The sequence below is a fragment of the Lissotriton helveticus genome, chromosome 12, assembly GCF_964261635.1.
Source record: "Lissotriton helveticus chromosome 12, aLisHel1.1, whole genome shotgun sequence".
NCBI lineage: Eukaryota > Metazoa > Chordata > Amphibia > Caudata > Salamandridae > Lissotriton > Lissotriton helveticus.
Window position 1 is genome coordinate 796,823,986 of NC_136073.1, and position 21,297 is coordinate 796,845,282.

General features: G+C 50.5%; 1 protein-coding gene across 2 annotated transcripts in view; it reads left to right on the plus strand.

The window, feature by feature from the left end:
• The window catches only part of RPRD2 (regulation of nuclear pre-mRNA domain containing 2), a 469,322-nt gene that overhangs the window by 316,687 nt on the left and 131,338 nt on the right, over window positions 1–21,297 (plus strand). For both annotated transcript variants that reach the window (XM_078669938.1, XM_078669937.1), the window contains exon 9: window positions 14,849–15,286. In XM_078669938.1, the coding sequence (XP_078526064.1) occupies window positions 14,849–15,286 (438 nt within the window). The remainder of the gene's footprint in view (window positions 1–14,848; window positions 15,287–21,297) is intronic.

The window sequence follows — 21,297 nt, forward strand, 5'->3', positions numbered from 1 at the left end:
GAGAACAATAACGACAACACCACCACCACCCTGCTCGACAACCTCGCCAACCTCGGACTCAAGCAACTGGTCAACACCCCCCCCCAGTACGCGGGCCACACGCTTGACCCCATCTTCTCCGTCAGCAACCACGTCTCCTTCAGCCACTCCACTGGACTACATTGGACCGACCACAGCTGCATCCATTTCACCTTTAAGAAGACTGCTTCCCACCACCACCCACAACAGATCCCCCACAGAAGCTGGAGCAAAACCACAGACCAGCTAACCACATCACTGAGCCAAAACCCACCAACGGACACCTCTGACACCAACACCGCAGCCCGCAACCTCGCACAGTGGATCACCGACTGCGCCGACGCCCTTGCTCCACTGAAGTACCCCCCTGCCAAGAACTACAACAGGAAAACCACATGTTTCACCAACTCCCTCAAAGAATCAAAGAAATCCTGCTGAACTCTCGAGAAATTCTGGCGACACGAACGAACAACAGAAAACATGACAGCTCTCAAGAACGCCACTCGAAAACACCACCAGCTGATCTGCACTACCAAAAGAACATCGTTCAAAGAGCGGCTGGACAACAACACACACAACAGCAAGGAACTCTTCAGCATCGTAAAAGAGCTCTCTAACCCCAGCAACAATGACATCACACCGTCGCAAGACCTCTGCAACCTACCGCAAAATCACCGATATACACAACAGCTTCGGCTCCCAAACTCCGCCACCACTCACCAAACCAACGCCCCCCACCACCATCCTCAGCACTTGGACACCCATCAGCACTGAAGACACCACCCACATCATGAACACCATCCACTCTGGCCCCTCGGACCCGTGCCCTCACCACATCTTCAACAAGGCCGACACCATCATTGCACCCCACCTCCGGAACGTCATAAACCACTCCTTCACATCCGCCACCTTCCCAGAAAGCTGGAAGCACGCAGAGATCAACGCAAAATAAACCCACAGCGGACCCTAAAGACCTCAAGAACTTCCGCCCCATCTCTCTCCTTCCCTTCCTGGCAAAAGTAATCGAGAAGACCGTCACTAAACAGCTGAATACATTCCTCGAGGCAAACAACTCCCTTGACCCCTCCCAGTCCGGATTTCGAGCCAACCACAGCACCGAGACCGCCCTCATCGCAGCCACCGACGACATCAGGACCCTGCTGGACAACGGGGAAACAACCGCTCTCATCTTCCTAGACCTCTCAGCCGCCTTTGATACCGTCTGCCACCGCACCCTAATAACCTGCCTCCACGACACTGGGATCCAAGGAAAAGCCCTGGGCTGGATCACCTCGTTCCTCTCCAACAGAACCCAGAGAGTCCGCCTCCCTCCCTTCCACTCCGCGGCCACCGAGATCTGCGGCGCACCCCAAGGCTCCTCGCTCAGCCCAACCCTCTTCAATATCTACATGAGCCCCCTCGCCGCCATCGCACGCAAACACAACCTCAACATCATCTCCTACGCCGATGACACCCAGCTGATACTCTCCCTCACCAAGGACCCAGCCACCGCCAAAACCAACCTCCAGGAAGGAATGAAAGACGTTGCGGAATGGATGAAGCTCAGTCGTCTGAAACTGAACTCAGACAAGCCAGAGGTCCTCATCCTCGAACAAGCCCCTTCCGCCTAGGACGACTCCTGGTGGCCCACAGCGCTGGGCACCGCACCGACACCCACGGACCACGCATGTAACCTGGGATTCATCCTGGACTCCTCACTCTCGATGACCAAACAAGTCAATGCCATCGCATCCTCATGCTTCAACACCCTGCGCATGCTCCGGAAGATCTTCCGATGGATCCCCACCGAAACCAGAAAGACGGTCGCACAGGCCCTCATCACCAGCCGACTGGACTACGGGAACACCCTATACGCAGGAACCACAGCCAAACTTCAGAAACGATTTCAGCGCATACAGAACGCCTCCGCAAGACTCATCCTCGATGTCCCTCGCCACAGCCACAGCCACATATATGCCCACCTAAGAAACCTGCACTGGCTCCCCGTCAGCAAAAGGATCACGTTCAGGCTCCTCACCCATGCACACAAGGCGCTCCACGACATGGGCCCGAATACCTCAACAACCGCTTCACCTTCTACCTCCGACCCGCCAGCTCCGCTCCACCAGCCTCTCGCTCGCCACCGTCCCACGGATTTGCAAAACCACCAACGGAGGAAGATCGTTCTCCTACCTGGCCGCCAAGACATGGAACTCCCTCCCCGCCCACCTACGTCTGCCCAGGACACCCTCACCTTCAGGAAATACCTCAAGACCTGGCTATTCGAGCAGTAACAGCACCCCCCATCCCTTCAGCGCCTTGAGACCCTCACGGGTGAGTAGCGTGCTCTATAAATGCATTGATTGATTGATCCGGTCTCGGTCAGGGTGACGCTGCGGCTCCTGGGGCTGATGGCCTCCTGCATCCTTCTGGTGCATCACCCCCGGTGGCTGTGCGGGCTCTGCAGTGGGACCTGAAGTTTCAATGGGCACAGCATCAGGGCAACCTGTCCGACCAGGTCCGGATCTCGGAGGGCACTGCAAGACCGTTGCAGTGGTGACTCACGAACCGCGATTGGGTCAGCGGCAGATCTCTCTCCCTACCCCAACCGGAGCAAGTAGTAGTGACGGATGTGTCCCTCCTGGGATGGGGGTCCAGAGGCCTCTGGTCTCCGGCGGAGTCCCGGCTCCACTTCAACCTTCTGGAGCTGCGGGCATTCCGGATTGCACTGAAGGCATTCCTTCCCTCTGTCCGGGGAAGTGTAGTGCAGGTGTTCACGAACAACACCACCGCCATGTGGTACTGCAACAAACAGGGCGGGGTGGGGTTGTGGACCCTTGGTCAGGAGGCTCTGCGCCTCTGGCAATGGCTGGAACACCAGGCCCTCACCTTGGTGGTTCAACACCTGGCAGGTTCTCTGAATGCCAGGGCGGGCGAACTCAGCCGCTGGTGCATGATGGATCACGAATGGCATCTGAACTCTGACGTGGCGCAAGGCCTCTTTCAGCAGTGGGGAGAGCCTTGGTTAGATCTATTCGCCACCGAAGAGAACGCGCAATGTCATCATTTCTGCACGTTGAAATTTCCAAGGCGGCACTCGCTCTGAGACGCTTTTCGTTGCGAGTGGAGCTGCGGTCTGTTGTACGCCTTTCGCCTATACCACTTCTACCCAGAGTGCTAAAGATCAGGCGCGACCGGGCCCAAGTCATCCTTGTGGCTCTGGACTGGGCACGAAGATACTGGTATCCCGAGCTACTCAGCATGTCAGTCAATCCCCCGAGTCGTCTGCCTCTCCAGGAGGACCTTCTGTCGCAGCAACAGAGGACGGTCCTCCACCCGAACCTGGTCAGCCTCCACCTTCATGCGTGGAGATTGAGCGGCGGCAGTTGAGGCCATTTGACTTGCCTCCTGAAGTCTGTGATGTCATTCTGGCAGCCAGGTGTCCCTCCACATAATCGGTATACACCTGCAGGTGGAACAAATTTGTGGCATGGTGCACAGCAAAGGCTGTGGATCCTCTCTGCCCCCCTTTCAGGGGTTCTCCTCTTCCTTCTTTATCTTGCCCAGCAGGGCTCTCCTCTGGGCACTCTTAAGGGCTACCTCTCTGCCATTTCTGCCTTCTTGAGGCTTCCTGATCAGCCTTCTCTTTTCAAGTCCCCTGTTGTAAATAGATTCTTGAAAGGCATCATGCACATGTTCCCCCCCTGTTCCTTTCGTGATGCCTCAGTGGGACTTGAATCTTGTTCTAACCCATCTCATGTGCGCTCCCTTCGAGCCTCTGCACAATTGCCCTCTTCCTCTTCTGACTCTTAAGACTTCATTCCTGGTGACCATCACCTCTGCCAGGAGAGTGAGTGAGCTCCAGGCTCTATCTTCCAAACCTCCTTTCCTTTCTGTCCATCCGGACAAAGTTGTGTTAGAAACGCATTCTTCTTTCCTGCCCAAGGTGGTTACAGCCTTTCACATTGGGCAGTCCATCACCTTGCCCACCTTCTTTCCGCATCCTTCCAAGGAGGAAGAGAGGCTCCACCGTCTGGACCCAAAACGTGCGCTCTCCTTCTACCTTGATCGCACACGCCAGTTCTGGGTGGACGACCAGCTCTTTGTTGGTTACGTGGGTGCCAAGAAAAGACGGGCGGTGCACAAACGGACCATCTCTCGGTGGGTCGTTTTGTGCATCAAGGTATGCTACTCTTTGGCTAGGAAGGAGCCTCCTGTTTGGCTGAGGGCTTATTCCACTCGGGCCACGGCGGCTACTACTGCCCTTGGTCGGGGAGTCCCCTTGCAGGCCACTTTGGACACAACTGCTGAGCAGAGCTATTGCTCTGACTGTGGCGCTTTGTCATCGCGCCTGACTGCTTTTCTAGTTTGTTCAGGCATCCCTTATGGACATTATCTTTGTTGGGACTTGCCTTTTTGTGGACAAGTCAGATTTGGCTCTAGAACAATTTAAGGACAATAGGGCCACTACTAGGATGTTTAGGCTTACCATGGCCCGAGCCAACCACAAAAAGAGACTAAACTTAACTATGACTTGCACCCCCACCTCACTCATCCCCTTTTACATTACGTCACTTAGGAATGCTATGATTGAACATTCTATAACACTCATAACATTTCAAATGATCTAGTTTATGAGAAGAGTGTGCATGGTAGAAGGCGCGAGTTATAGTTCACTTTGGCTAGCGAGTTGACAACACTCTAAAGAGCTGCACGAGTTATAAGTAGTTTTGGGCGGACGTAATTTATGACTTTAACTTATAATTATAAAGTTATATCTAACTTTTAAATTTATAAGGTGTGTAGTTTGTTAGTTTTGTACAGAAATAACAAAGGAAGTTTTATTAACTATACCTACTCTTAAATCATTTGTTTTTTATTGAATATATAGTGTGTGGTAATAAGATGTCTTACGAAAGGTGATACCTCGAGCGAGTCAAGACGTCCCTCCCATCTCTCAACCATGATATAGCATATTATTCAGTGTGCATCTGCATATAGAGTTTGTAAGCTTACTGGGGTCTTAAAGCAAGTATAAATTATGCTGATGTTAATTTTAGTGTTTTGTTTTAAATTGACTTGCCTTTTATGATTTTTTTTTAATTGAATAAAGAAATTGATTGGTTCGAGGCATGTGGGCTGCTAAATTCATATCTATTGCATAGATCGCCGCCTAGTGTTGGGTCCGGATGATTGCACATTGTTGTCTTGGAAGAGTCTTCGAAGTATCACGAGATAGGTGGCTCCTCCCCTGGACTACAGTGCGCATGGGCATCGACTCCATCCCCAGATTTTTTTCCGCCATTGGGTTCGGATGTGATTTCGACGGCTCCTTGTCGGAATCGAAAGAAACTTACTTCTTAAGGCCAAAAGGCCTTCGGTATTCGCGTCGGTATTGTTTGCGATCGGTCCCGAGCATCGTCTGACTCTTCGGGTCGGACTTCTGCGGAGTGGTTTACTCTTCGCGCATCGAGGCCCTGTACTCGCAGTAAGACCCCGGCGACTTCATCATGGAACGGAGTCCGTTCAAGCGCTGCCCCGTGTGTGGGTCTAAATACCCACACATCGACGTGCATCCAGTCTGTAATAAATGTCTATCGCCGGAACACGACAAGGACAACTGCATGGCCTGCTCCAAATTCAGGTCAAAGAAGACGCTCAAGCATCGGCGCGCGGCGCGACTTGAAGCCCTACACGCAGCCCCGGCACCCGACGACATTTTCGACGACCCCGCAGAAGAAGGCCACAGCCATCATCTTCAAATCTCACCACCATCGACGGAGGTCGGGGCAGATCCAGAAGAATACATCGAAGGACTGAGCCAAGACCTCGAATACGTCGAGGAGGTAGGGGATGACGAAGAAGTCTATGGGGCCGCGGAAGATAGCTCAGAGGACGAGCTATGCCCCGAAAGTTACTCGACTCAGGCTCCGGTCACGGGATCGCCACTCGGCCTTACCCACGACCCTGCACCGGTATCCCCAGCCCCGCCTTCGGGCCCGGCCACGGATACACCGGAGGAGCCACCGTTGCGCGTATCGAAACCGAAACCGCAACCATTGCTGTCGACAACACCTAAAATGGCCGACATCACACCAAAAACGAAACCGAAACCATTGGTCTCCACGGCTCCCAAAATGGCCGCCGACTCGGCAAAACCGAAACCTACGGCTTCGACACCATCTAAAATGGCCGACGTCCCGTCCAAGCCATCGAAGCCTGCTCCGTCTTCAACTCCGTCGCCTTCGGGCCCCACGAAGTCAAAGAAGACTGTCGACTCACCGGCGCCTCAAACGGTGGCCAAGGACACGTCCTCCAAGAAGGTCGTCCATCCTACCTCGACGTCTGCAGCGTCTAACACCAAACGCACGGTCGAAGCCAAGTCCACTAAGGCCCTGGATCCGACGGCCGGAGGCACTACTCATCGGCACAAGGATGCCGGAACGGCATCAACAGCGTCGGCGCCTAAAACTGCCACAGGGCAGCGTCCCGTGGGAGGCCAGGAATCATCGGTGGCCACTTCTGCTACGCTGAAGTCCTCCGAAGCGGACAAACATGATGCATCGGTTGCCAAACCCTCGGCTTCCTTTACAAAACAGGTCACCGACTCCCTCAAGAGAATTCGGGAGAAAGCCCTGACGTCGGCGTCTACCGCACCGTCGGATCCGAGTCCGGTGGACATACCTGCAAAGTCGTCCTCCAAGCTTCTCTACGTTCTACCACCAAAGGTGGCGCCGAAGGCGTTTGTGGCTAAAACGGTCTCAAAGAACACCGAAACGCCGGAATATTCGACGCCCAGTCCCAATTTGCCTCGGCCAACTGCGTCGGAGGACAATTCGGAGCACTACATCGATGCCCACACGGGGAAATTGACACTTTATAAAAGAAAGATCACTTCCCAACCATTGGAATCATTTGTTATTCCACTAGAAAAGAAAAGGACAGCACAGGACATAACTCCACTTGTTGAACCTCTTCAGCCTCCACCAAGGGGGAGTCCAACACCTTCCCCCCACCAATCAGGGGGTGAGGATGATGACCAAGATGACCAATATAACTTCCCTACTGGAAATGACCCTGATGTACACCAGGACCCATATGACGACGCTGGGGACCAGGACAGCCATCAGGTGGTACAGGACCCTCAGGTTTTTGGGTCACGTACATCACCTACTGAGGACTCAGCAGCATTCACTGCTTTAATAGAACGGGCAGCTGCGAATCATAATGTGGACATGCACTCTGACCCGGTGGAGGAAGATTTCCTGTTTGACACTTTCTCTGTCTCAGAAAGAACGGTCAAAACACTCCCCATGCTGAAATGTGTCCTTAAACATGCACCAGAGATCTTTAAGGAACCGACAAGAGCAAGGGTGGTAAACCCACGTATTGAGAAAAAGTACAGGCCAGCACCTGGAGACCCTGCATATATTCGGGGACAGTTGCCTTTGGACTCATTGGTGGTCGCAAATGCCCGCAAAAGGGCCAACTCACAAACAACGGGTGAAGCTCCTCCCCCAGACAAGGAGTCGAAAGTGCTTGAGGCTTCTGGCAAGCGGGTGGCTGTGCAGGCTGCCAATGTATGGCGTATAGCAAACACACAAGCACTACTGGCGCGTTACGATAGGGCGCATTACGACACCCTAGAACAGCTCCTTCAACATCTACCTGATGAGTATAAAGAAGCAGGCGAAATGCTCATTCAAGAGGGAAAGCTTATATCAAATGCTGCAATTAAGTGTGCACTTGATGTCGCGGACACAGCGGCTAGGGGTATTAACACTAGCGTCATGCTAAGGCGCTAAGCCTGGCTTCGTATATCTGGTTTTAAGCCTGACATCCAAACTACAATCCTCAACCAGCCCGTCAATCCTGACAGACTGTTTGGCCCTGATGTAGACACCACACTTGAAAAGATTAAGAAGGACAACGAGACTGCTAAGTCCATGGGGGCTCTCCAATCACAACAGTTCAGGGGCAACACTTTTCGTCGCTCAGGTGCGCGTAGTGTTACCAGAGGACACTTGGGACAACAAACACAATTCGCAAGAGGTGGTGCGCAATCCTCGTACCCCAAGCAAGGTAGAGGGGGTTACAGAGGTAACAGTGCCAAAGGCAGAGGCAGAGGAAACAACAACTCACGTTCCTCTGCCACAAACAAACAGTGACTCCCTGTCACTGCCCCCCGACCATCCAACACCTGTCGGGGGAAGACTCCAGCAGTTCCTGCCAGTCTGGTCATCCATCACCACAGACAGGTGGGTGAGAAAACTAATTCAGTACGGTTATTGTTTGGAGTTAATATCCACTCCTCCCAATATTCCCCCAAAACACCGTCCTATGTCGGCAGAGCACTTGCACTTATTGCAGCAGGAGGTACTAGTAATGCTGCAAAAAGGAGCAATCGAACTCGTGCCGGTGGAGGAGGAAGGAACAGGGGTCTATTCCCTGTACTTCCTCATCCCAAAGGAGGACGGATCCCTCAGACCCATTCTGGATCTACGCCCTCTCAACATGTATATACTGTCAGAACATTTTCACATGCTGACACTGCAACAAATCCTTCCCCTTCTGAACCAAGGGGATTTCCTAGCAACCTTGGACCTCAAGGATGCTTACTTCCACATCCCACTCCACCCGTCCGACAGAAAATACCTCAGGTTCACCATTCTCAACAAGCACTATCAGTTCAAAGGCCTACCCTTCGGGGTGACTACTGCCCCCAGAGTGTTTACAAAGTGTCTGGCGACAGTGGCAGCGCACCTCAGGAGACAAAACATACATGTCTACCCGTACCTCGACGACTGGCTCGTTCAAGCAAAGTCGGAAAGACAGTGCACCTCACACATGTCCCACACTATTCAACTCCTTCACAGCCTGGGGTTCTCCCTAAACTACCCAAAGTCGCACCTTCAGCCAGCCCATGTGCGGCAGTGTAGGAAGGTAGATCCCTGACTATGGTTGCCCCCAACTTTTTGCCTGGTGTTTTGCTGGTTTTCTGACTTAGTTGACCTGGGGCCCTGCTATTCAGGACCCCAGGCCTACTGCTCTCTCTGTAAAATGGATTCCATGTACCCTAGGTACATATCCAATTGGATACTGAGTCACCTTATCAGTCCCTGTACAGTGTACCTTAGGTACCCAGGGCATAGGTGTACCCAGGGCCTACCAGGGGCTGCAGCATGTATTATGCCACCCCTGGCTGGCCATCCAAATCTGACACAACTGGCTGCACGGCAGCTGGGGCAAGGTGGTGTACTCACCCTTTGCTTTAGATATAGTATACCTATATCTAACCCTAAAATGGACACACAGATCTCCTATCAGTCACTCCTATGGCAGGCCTTAACAATCCTGAAGGCAGAGTGCTTGGAATCGTGTGAGATGGTGCTCTGGCATGAGCTGAGCCTGTCTGCGGCTTTCGGGATCCATCCCTTAGCCGTTTCCATGATATCGCATACCATATACTCTTAAGTGCATTATAATCCTCGCGGTTATGTGCCAACTCTGGTATCGCTTTATCAAAACATGTCGAGTAAGGTGTCATACGAATTGGAATACTAACCCCTCGCCAATTCTGGCGACGGGGTTAGCATTCCACCCTTCTAGAGGGACACGACATGTATGTAACCCCTAACCCCGGTTAAAGTCAAACAGAGCCTCAGCTCCACAAAATGGATGCTGCCACCGAGACACAAGTCTGCCCTCCTGCTGCTGGGAGTCCTCCCAGAGCAGGAGATAAGGACAAAGGGTTTCCTGCCAGGGGCGGTGCCAGCACCGTCCCAGACAGGATTTTGTGTATTGTAGGTAGGCAGGGCTTCAGAGGAAGGTGACTGCACGTGGCACCCCGGTGCTCACTGTGCATAGGCTGGCTTGAACCAGTTCCAGGGATACTCCAGACCCTGTGCTGGGGAAAAGCCCGCCAAGGAAGTGGGTGTAACCACCCCCCTCCTGGTCCCACCCATAGGGCAGGACTTAGTCGCGTGCCAGCCCCCTTTTCCCAGATAAAGGTAGGGACTGGCCCCCTTCCAAATCAGATCATCTTTGGAATCAAGATACCACTTTCCACGAAAGGACTTCACGATTTCTTCCTCAAGATTCTCCCTTGTGGCTAAGGAGTAGTCACCCTGCATCCGCAGGCACCATCCAAGAACACTGCGGTCTGCTGCACGTCCTTCCTCCGGAATCCGACTGCCCAGCTCGACGAGACCCGGCTTCCCTGGCACCTCTGACCTCTACCCACCTCTACAGCACAGCTGAGAACCGTGGGTGCGACGAGACCTCGAGGGACCGGCCATCGCCAAGACTGCACGACTTCTGCACAGCAAGCCCACCGAGTAGTTTCCTGGTGAGTGCTTTGGGGTCCGAGAAGCCCCCACCCTGAGCAGCTCCAGCACCGAAGAGCAGCCCCCCAGCATCTCCACGATCGGCGTGGGGCCCTTCTGCTTTTTGCTGCTCACCGCGTTGTTTGGCTACTAGCCCGCTGGCTTGTGGCCTTCCGAACGACGCCCGACGACAACACTGCTGCTGGTCTGGTTGCTCCAGACTGGCCCTTGCTTCCCTCCATCGGAGAAGTACTCTGGACCCTCCTGGTCCGGCTAAGACGCCATTTTAGGTCCACCGCGTGGGCCTTGCATTTGCCAAGACTGGTTGCCCAATCCTGGGTCCAGCGACGTCGACGGCAAGAACCTTCGTGGGACAGCTCGCACCTCCATCCTGGTCGCCGACAACGCCTCCTGGTCCGAGAGACTGCAGAGCCCAGCAGCGCCCACTCACCTGACTGCGGTGACTTCGCCCGGTGCCATCCTGGTGCCCACTTAATCACTGGCTAGTGATTCAAGAACTTGGTCCCCTCTGCTTTCAGGTTTCCTTCTTCCTTGATCCAGGCTTGGATCCATCGAACTTTCCTTCACTGGTCGCCTGCCAGCAACTTCTTTCTCCCAGGCTCCTGGTCCGGCACGAGGATTCCCGACGTCTTTTCAGACCTATGCAGCTGCAGCCCCTGGGCTAGGTAACTTCGGCACTTCGGTGTCCCAGCATAGCCTCACTATCCAAGGGTCAGGATCCACTGTCGTTTTCTCCCTACCAGGTCGGGTTCGCCCGTGAACACTAACTTTGTGAATTCTAGCTCCCATAGACTTTGTCCCGCATCCCGCGTGATAGTGCACACTCTGCACCCGAGTTCCCTAGGCCTCCTGCTAGTAATCTAAAGGTTCAGTAGTCCAGTCCTAGCGATTCCAAAGCCTATTAGTACTGTTACTTACCTGCTAGTAATTCGCATCCCACTTTTAGAGTATATGGTTTTTCGTGCCCCTAGGGCATTTGTGTATAACGTGCTAACTTAAGTATTTTCATAAGAGTTTTGTTGTGTGCTTAGCACCCTGTCCTCATAAAGAGTACAGGGTTGTTGTGATTCTAATAAATACATTGTTTATTTTCATAACACTTGTGTGGTGTCCTTTCACTGGGTGTTCAAGGGGTAATGTGATGGTAAAACAGCTGGCTTAACACGCCCTCTAGAGTCTTAGCCTTAGACTGCTCGTATCCATGCTACTAGGATAGCTGGTCAATAAGGTTGACTTACAACCAATCATCAATAAGGGTTGTTGGACTGATATATAGTGATCACTAGAATAGTGAGCACTGCACATCAGGCCAACTTCTCACAGGCAGTATCTGGGCGCGACAATAAACACCCTGACTGCTATGGCCCAACCAAACACAGTCAGAATCAACAGCATTCAGTCGCTAATCCAGAGGTTCAGACCGCAACACTCCCTGCCAGCGAGAGTGTTCATGCAGTTGATAGGCATGATGGCCTTCGGCATCTTCATAGTCCCGCACGCAAGGTTGCACATGCGTCCCCTCCAAGAATGCTTAGCAAATCAATGGACACAGGCTCAGGGACAACTGACAGACCTAGTGTTGGTGACCGGTCGGGCATACAACTCTCTGCATTGGTGGAATCCACACAACCTTTGCAAGGGACGACCGTTCCAAGAGCCTGTGCCACAGATTGTCCTGACAACAGACGCATCTCTCCAAGGGTGGGGAGCGCATGTGCTCCACTACACGGTGCAGGGACTGTGGTCAACCCAGCAACAACGATTGCACATCAACTACCTGGAATTGATGGCAATCTTCATGGCGCTCAAGTCCTTCAAAGTACATCTGTGCAACAAGGTCGTGTTGATCCAGACGGACAACATGACAGCCATGTACTACATCCAGAAGCAGGGAGGTACTCACTCGCCACAGCTGTCTCATCTGGCTCAGAGCATGTGGAAGTGGGCCATTCAGAGGAACATCTTCCTCATGGCAGAACACCTCCCGGGCAAAGACAATCAGATGGCGGATCTGCTCAGCAGATACAGCCATCAAATGCACGAGTGGGAGATACATCCATCAGTACTCCACCCGTACTTCCAGCAGTGGGGTCATCCAGAGATAGACCTGTTTGCCACAAGGGGAAACGCAAAATGCCAAAGCTTTGCCGCCAGGTTCCCTCACCCGGAATCGCAAGGGAATGCGATATGGATGAACTGGTCAGGCAAATTTGCGTACGCTTTTCCCCCAGCGCCTCTCATTCCGCTGGTGGCAAGAAAGCTAAAGCAACACTCGATGACTCTCATCCTAGTTGCTCCAACATGGGCACGCCAACCATGGTACACCACGTTTCTAGAACTTTCCGTGGTACCGCATCAAAGGCTGCATCTCACATCCAGGCTCTTGACGCAGAACCATGGCGACATTCAGCATCCAGATCCGCAACAGCTCAATCTGGCGATCTGGCTCCTGAGGTCTTAGAATTTGGCTACCTCAACCTGCCTCCAGAATGCATGGACATCATCCGCGAGGCAAGGAAGCCCACAACCAGAGCTTGCTATGCAGCGAAATGGAAGTGGTTTGTCATTTACTGTACTGACAACAATATCAACCCGCTGGATGCATCCATTCCTAACATCATCTGCTGTTTGTTACATCTTTACAAATGCAATCTAGCGTACGCCTCCATTCGGATACATTTATCCGCCATAGCGGCTTATCTCCAGAATAGGCAGCACCTCTCTGTTTTCAGGGTGCCTGCCATTAAAGCCTTCCTAGAGGGACTGAAGCGAGTCATTCCTCCAAGAACACCACCAGCTCCAGTGTGGAACCTCAATGTAGTCCTCACTAGGCTGATGGGCCCACCTTTCGAGCCACTGCACTCCTGCGAAATTCAATTTCTGACGTGGAAAGTGGCTTTTCTAAATGCTATCACATCGCTCAGACGTGTTGGCGAGCTGCAAGCGCTCACAATCCAAGAGCCATTCATCCAAATACATTCCAACAGGGTAGTGCTCCGCACTAACCCTAAATTCCTTCCAAAGGTGGTGTCACAGTTTCATATCAACCAAACTATTGACCTGCCTGCATTCTTCCAAAACCCACAAACGGTAGCAGAAAGAATGCTTCATACATTAGACGTTAGGAGGGCGCTAATGTACTACATTGACAGAACTCAACACTTTAGAAAGACACAACAACTTTTTGTTGCCTTCTCACCACAGCACAAAGGCAACCCCATTTCCAAAGCAGGAATAGCCAGATGGATCGTTAAGTGCATTCAAATCTGTTATCAAAAAGCTAAACGCACTTTAACAATACCCCCAAGGGCGCACTCCACACGCAAATTGGGGGCCTCCATGGCGTTCCTGGGGAACATTCCTTTAGAGGACATTTGTAGAGCAGCCACTTGGGCTACACCACACACGTTTACCAAACATTACTGTGTAGATGTGCATTCCAAACAGCAAGCAGCTGTAGGACAGGCTGTTCTCAAAACACTTTTTCAAGCTTCTGCAGCTGGCACGGGCAACCGCCCTTAATGGAGGGACTGCTATGTATTCGATGCAATAGATATGAATTTAGCAGCCCACATGCCTCGAACTGAATATGCTACTTACCAGTATGCATCTGTTCTTGGCATGTAGGGCTGCTAACATTCATATCGCCTGCCCTCCTCCCTGGTGCCCGTAGCGGCTGCAGACACTCTCTTGCATTCATCATTAGCATGGACATCCTTTACACTATTTCACTCCATCTCTGCCACAATGGCTAAAAACAATCTGGGGATGGAGTCGATGCCCATGCGCACTGTAGTCCAGGGGAGGAGCCACCTATCTCGTGATACTTCGAAGACTCTTCCAGGACAACAATGTGCAATCATCCGGACCCAACACTAGGCGGCGATCTATGCAATAGATATGCAATAGATATGAATGTTAGCAGCCCTACATGCCAAGAACAGATGCATACTGGTAAGTAGCATATTCAATTGTATATGCCATGGTATTTATTTCATGGTTATTTGACTTTATAAACAGTATTTTACCAAAACTAGGATGCCGGAGTTATATTTACACCGTATGTTAAAATCACACTGAAGAGTTTGTGTATAAAGCAATTGTTCCATGTAATCTATCGGGGTAATACTTGTTTTTCCATGATAATTTAATGTTCTGTGGTAACCATCTCTAATTTGACCATACTACTTTACTAATGTATGTGGATCTGAATTTATTAATACATATAACATGTTATTAAACGGCATTTATTTTCACAGCCATGAGTGCGAGAATCCATTCAATAGGGGGAAATGTTTCATGTTTATGAAGCTGCATGTTTGTTGAATTGCGGTTAACTGAAAAAAGGCAGCTCAACAGATTCATGAATTAATAGAAAGTTATGGAAAGATATAAAATATTGTTTATCATCATTAGGCTGTCACCTTCTTTATATTTACTAATCACCTTTTTAAAATCTTATTTTCTCTTTTTGCTGTGAATAGTGGAGGACGGTATGAAAGAGAAAGAGGTAGTTCCTGCATCACCTCCTGGAAGAAATAGCATTTTCTCAAATGCGATACCAACTACGGCTGTTGACACTCCTCCACTACCTTTGAGTATTCGTCTTGAAACGCTGCCTCCTCCGAGCCCTCCTCCAAGCCCTCCTCCGAGTCCTCCACCAAGTCCTCCGCTTGAGAGCCCGCCTCCTTCACCTACAGAATGTATGATGACTCCACCGCCTCCTGTACCAAGTCCTCCCACCCCTCCTACCCCAGCTCCTCCGCCTACTACCATACCAGCTCCTGTCACTCCTGGTAGGAGTTTCAGTTCCACAATGGTGTCCCCCTCTCCATCCGTTCCTTTACCAAATTTGGCCAATGTCGACTTAGCAAAGATCAGCTCCATTCTCAGCAGTTTAACTTCTGTGATGAAACATACAGGTCAGTAGCCAGTCTCATAAATCCTGCTATGATCTACTTTTCTAGAAGTCACTTTTTTACCTGGATGCTCTGATTTGGGGACTTTTCAGTTGTTGCCTTGCACAGGCTCCTTTTTTGTGTTTGACATGAGGCCTGTTGGAGCTATCTTAAGCAAGTGAGTGCTAAGTAACCTACCAATGTGTGAGATGGGCTCACAAATTGAAGATTATCACATTGTGTTCTTGCAAGAATTGTGAAGCCAACCTAGTATTGTGGTTTTTGTTGCTTAAGACTCAACATCCCTATTACTAAAGAAAGCATGAAATGGAATATGAGGCAAGAAATCAATTGAAAAGTATTATTAAACTTATGTTTGTAATAAAAGTTGTGCTACTTAGTGAGAGTCAAACTTTTTAAAGAAAACTAAAATAGAGATTAGCGAATTTTGACTTTAATGTTGAGGACCAGTTAGTCATTACCCTCACAGGTATGAAGGTGTTACCCCTGGAATCCAAGCTAGGTTTTTAAAGAAGAAATATAGCATTTTTTCCTTAAATGATCACTTTAGAAATCTTTTCGGCATTTGGGAGGGTTCATTGGTTAGCACAGTCATAATTATTTACGAAGATGGCCAGTGTTGCCATTTATTGTATAATTTTGTAAAAAAAGAGTGCTAAATTCAAATGTTGTTGAAAACTGGTGCATGTAGACCAGTGACATTTAATCCTCTGAACTTCATAATAATGCACATTTTAGGTTTGTGAATAGAGTGCATAAAATACATTGATAAGATGGAGATTTTGTCCTTTTTTATTGGAAAATTACGATTGTAGCTTTTCCCAAAGGTGGTATTTTGGCACAAACTTTGACCTATCATTTCTCCTGTTGGTTCCTCCATTGATTAGTAAGCCTTGAAGCAAGTCGGAAAGATATATTAGGTTGAATCCTTAAATTATCAACAATTAAACTTTTTAATAAAATTAACATGGAGCCTTAACTCTGCCAAGTAAGTCATAGTCATTTGGAATATTTCCTATTCCCATTTAAGCAGAGTATATTTTAAACATCACTTGTTTGCAACATCCCTTCATCCCTTCATCTCAGTCTGCATTCCTGACTGAGCGTTTGTCAAGTGTGTCCAACGATTGTCCATACCAGATAATGAGGACAGCCACTGAAATGTTGGGTAACTTCCATTTAGACACCTGTATGTCAATGTATTGAATGTGGATGTGCTTTTACCTGGCTGTGCTGCTCATGAACTGAAGTGGAACATGTGAGAAGTTGGCCTGATATATGATGTTCACTAGTTCTAGTGACCACCTTGTATCAGTCCAAACAACCCTTATGGTGATCGGTTGTAAGTCAACCTTATAGACCAGCTATCCTAATGGTAGCATGGACAAAGCAGTCTTAGGCTAATCTCTTTTGGCATGTGAAGCCAGCTGTTTTACCACAATATAGCCCCTTGAATACCCGATGAAAGGACACCACACAGGTTGTTATGAAAAAAAACAGTATATTTATTAATAACAACACCTCTGAACTCTTTGAGGTCAGAGGGCTAAGCACATGACAAATCTCTTAAGAAAAATACGACAAGTTGCACAAAATTACAATGGTGCCTTAGAGGCACGACAAACCATATACTAAGTAAGTGGAATGTGAGAGTCGATAAAAGAAATGGAGCTGTCCAGAGGCTGGAGGTTCGTTAGGACTATGCTATCTTCACCTTAGGTAAGTAATAGGAGGCCCTCGGGACGCGTGTGCAGAGTATGAACTCAGACGCGAGATGGGTAACAACGTCTATGGACAGTACAGTTCAAGTTAAAGGTGAGTACGGACAATCCTGACTAGATAGGACTAAAACGACTGTGGAACTGGACATTAGGACAGTTAAACTACCCTTGAGCACCGAAATGCTCTTGTTACCTCACCCACGGACTGCGGGTGCACAGGTGTCAAAGTGCGTCTGGTTCTCGCGTTGAAGTCTATGAAGCCTGAAAGAAAAGATGCTGCAGGCGACCAGGAGGAAGATGTCGGGTGCGATCCAAGGGTGGATCGGTGAAGGAGACCTGAAAGCAGAGGGGACAATGTTCACAGTCACTAGCCAGTGACTGGAGTGGAACCAGGAAGGAACCAGATGTCGACGTCGCGATCAGGTGAAGAGTGGACGCTTGACTCTGCAGCCACGTGGACCAGGAGGTGTCTTCGACGACCAGGATGGAGGCACGAGCTGTCCCATGCAGGCTCTCGCTGTCGGCGGTGTTGGATCCGTAATCGGCGTCAACAGGCCTTGGCAAAGGCAACCCACACGGTGAGTGGAGAAAGCGTCTGGTGCGGACTAGGAGAGTCCGGGGTGCCCCTCTTTTGGAAGGGAGCGAGGGCCAGTCTGGAGCAACCAGACCAGCAGCAAAGATTCAAAGGTTCGTCGTCTAGGAGGCCACTAGCCAGCCGGCAAGTGACCAGACAACGAGTCGAGCAGCAAACAAGCAGAAGGGCCCCACGCAGATCTCGTGGATGCTGGAGGGCTGATCTTCGGTGCAGGGGCTGCTCGGGCTCGGGCTTCTCAGTCCCCAAAGCACTTGGTCGAGTTTACCTCGGGAGTCGTGCTGGAAGCGAAGTGCAGGTTCGTTCAAGATGGCCGGACCCACGTGTCTCGTCGCACCCACGGGTCTCAGCTTTGCTGTAGATGTGAGTTGAGGTCGGCGAGGTCTGGGAATCCGGGTCTCGTCGGGCTCTGAAGTCTGGATCCTCGAGGGAAGATGACAAAGTGAAGCCGCTGGATGCTTGATGGTGCCTGCGGATGCAGGGTGGACACTCCTTGCCCACAAGGGAGATTTCTTCAGTCTTCTGTGGAGCAGAACGTCGAAGTCCAGAGTTTCTTCTTGTAGAGTAGTTCAGGATTAATCTAATTTGTAATGGGACCAGCTCCTACCTTTATCCTGCTAAAGGGGGCTGCACTACTGACTAGGTCCCTCCCCTGGGTGGGACCAGGAAGGCGGGTGGTTACACCCCCTATCCTTTGTCCGGTTTCCCGCCAGACCTGGGGCTGGAGTGCCCCAGAAACTGGTTTGAACCGGTGTATGCACAGGGCACCTTGTGTGCCCCAGGCATGTCTCATTCCTTTCAGGCCTATCCTACCCAATACACAAAACCCTGTCTGGGGTGGTGCTAGCACCTCCCAAGGCAGGAAACCCTTTGTCCAAGCCGCCCTCGCTGGAAGGACTCCCAGCAGCAGGAGGTCAGACTTGTGTCTGTGGTGGCAGCATCCATTTTGTGATGCCAAGGCTCGAGTTAACTTTAACCGGGGTTCCCAGTTACATACATGTCGTGTCCCTCTAGAAGGGTGGAATGCTACCCCCGTCGCCAGAATTGGCGAGGGGGTAGTATTCCAATTCGTATGACACCTTACTCGACATGTTTTGATAATGTTATACCAGAGTTAGCATTCAACCGCGAGGTCGATAATGCACTTAAGAGTATATGGTATAGCGTTATCATGGAACAGCTATTAGGACTTGGTTCCGCAAGCTGCAGACGGGCTCAGCTCACGCCAGAGCACCATCTCACATAATTCCAAGCACTCTGCCTTCAGGATTGTTAAGGCCTGCCATAGGAGTGACTGATAGGAGGATATGTGTCCATTTTAGGGTTAGATATAGGTATACTATATCTACAGCAAAGGGTGATTACACCACCTTGCCCCAGCTGTCGTGCAGCCAGTTGTGTCACTTTTAGATGGCCAGCCAGGGGTGGCATAATACATGCTTCAGCCCCTGGTAGGCCATGGGTACACCTATGCCCTGGATACCGAAGGTATACTGTACAGGGACTGATAATGTGGCCCAGTACCAATTGGTAAATGCACCTAAAGTACATGGTTGTCAATTTAGAGAGAGAACAGCTAGGCTGTGGGTCTGATTAGCAGGCCCACAGCCAGGGAAAGTCGTAAACCAGTGAAGCAAAAAGCAAAAATCTGGGGTGACCATAGGATTGCAGACCCCACTCTCCTACATAACCCCCCCCCCCCCCCAAACTTAGGGACATTAAACTAACCTTGACCAGGTGAGTCTTCCTGTTCTAAGTGGAAATACCTGGAGAGACCATCTGCATTGCCATGGTCAGTCCCTGGTCTGTGCTCCACTGTAAAGTCCATTCCCTGTAGGGAAATGGACCACCTAAGAAGTTTGGGGTTTTCACCCTTCTTCTGATTTAGCCATAAGAGGGGCTTATGGTCGGTCTGAATCTTGAAGTGAGTTCCAAACAAGTATGGCCTCAACTTCTTCAGGGCCCAAACCACAGCAAAGGCCTCCCTCTCAATAGCTGACCAACGTTTCTCTCTAGGGGTCAGCCTTCTGCTTATAAAAGCAATGGGCTGGTCATGACCATCAATATTCAGTTGAGATAGAACAGCTCCCACACCCAACTCAGATGCATCTGTTTGGACAATGATGGTTTTGGAGTAGTCCGGACTCTTGAGAATAGGTGCAGTACACATGGCCTGCTTTAGGTCATCAAATGCCTTTTGACAGCTAACTGTCCACTGAACTTTCTTTGGCATTTTCTTGCTTGTCAAGTCATTAAGTGGTGTCACAATGGACCCATAATTTTTGACAAACTTCCTATAGTAACCAGACAGGCCCAAGAAAGCTCTGACCTGTGTCTGGGTAGTTGGAGGAGCCCAGTCCTTTATGGCCTGTATCTTGCTCTCCAATGGTTGAACCTGGCCTCCAACCACAAGGTGGCCCAGGTACACAACCTGACTCTGCCCTATCTGGCACTTGGTGGCCTTGATAGTGAGGCCTGCCTTTTGCAGGGCCTCCAAAACTTTCCTCAGGTGGATCAGGTGATCCTCCCAGGTGGAGCCAAAGACAGCAATATCATCCAGATATGCTGCACAAAAGTCATCCAACCCAGTGAACTTGGTTCACCAACCTTTGAAAAGTGGCAGGTGCATTCTTCAAACCAAAGGGCATCACCACAAATTGGTAATGACCTCCTGGGGTAGAAAATGCTGTTTTGGCATCCTCAGCTAACCTGATCTGCCAATAACCAGCTGTTAGGTCAAATGTACTTAAGAAAGTTGCAGAAGCCAACTTGTCTATCAGTTCATCTGCCCTAGGTATTGGATGGGCATCTGTCTTAGTGACAGCATTGAGACCCCTGTCGTCTACACAAAACCTCATCTCTCTCTTACCATCTTGGGTGTGAGGTTTAGGCACTAGAACTACAGGACGAGCCCAAGGGCTCTCCGAGGGTTCAATGACTCCCAATTCCAACATCTTTTGGACTTCTTTCTTAATGCAGTCCCTGACGTGCTCAGGTTGCCTGTAGATTTTACTCTTGACAGGCAGACTGTCACCAGTGTCCACCTCATAGGTGCACCAGTTTGTCTGACTGGGGGTCAGTGAAAACATTTGCCTGAAGGATTGAAGAACCTGTTTACAATCCTCTTGTTGATGAGCAGAGAGGCTGTCAGAAAAGACTGCACCATCTACTGACCCATCATCAGGGTTCTGATTGAGCAGGTCTGGGAGAGGGTCACTCTCTTCCTCCTGCCCCTCATCTGTGGCCATGAGCAAGCCCATGTCCTCCCTGTCGACAAATGCTTTGAGCCTGTTTACATGAAGCACCCTGTGGGGGCTCCTGGGAGTTCCCATGTCCACCAAGTAGGTGACCTCTCCCTTTTGCTCAATGATGGTATGGGGTCCAGACCATTTGTCTTGGAGAGCTGCTGGGGCCACTGGCTCCAACACCCACACCTTCTGTCCTGCATGATACAGTTAGGACAGCCTTTTGGTCATGCCAAGCTTTTTGAAGTTCTTGGCTGGCCTCAAGGTTTTTAGATGCCTTCTCCATGTACTCTGCCATCCTGGAGCGGAGACCAAGTACATAGTCCACTATGTCAAGTTTAGGCTTTTTGAGAGGTAACTCCCATCCTTCCTTCACCAGACATAGGAGTCCTCTTACAGGATGCCTAAACAGAAGCTCAAAAGGGCTGTAGCCAACCCCCTTCTGTGGGACCTCTC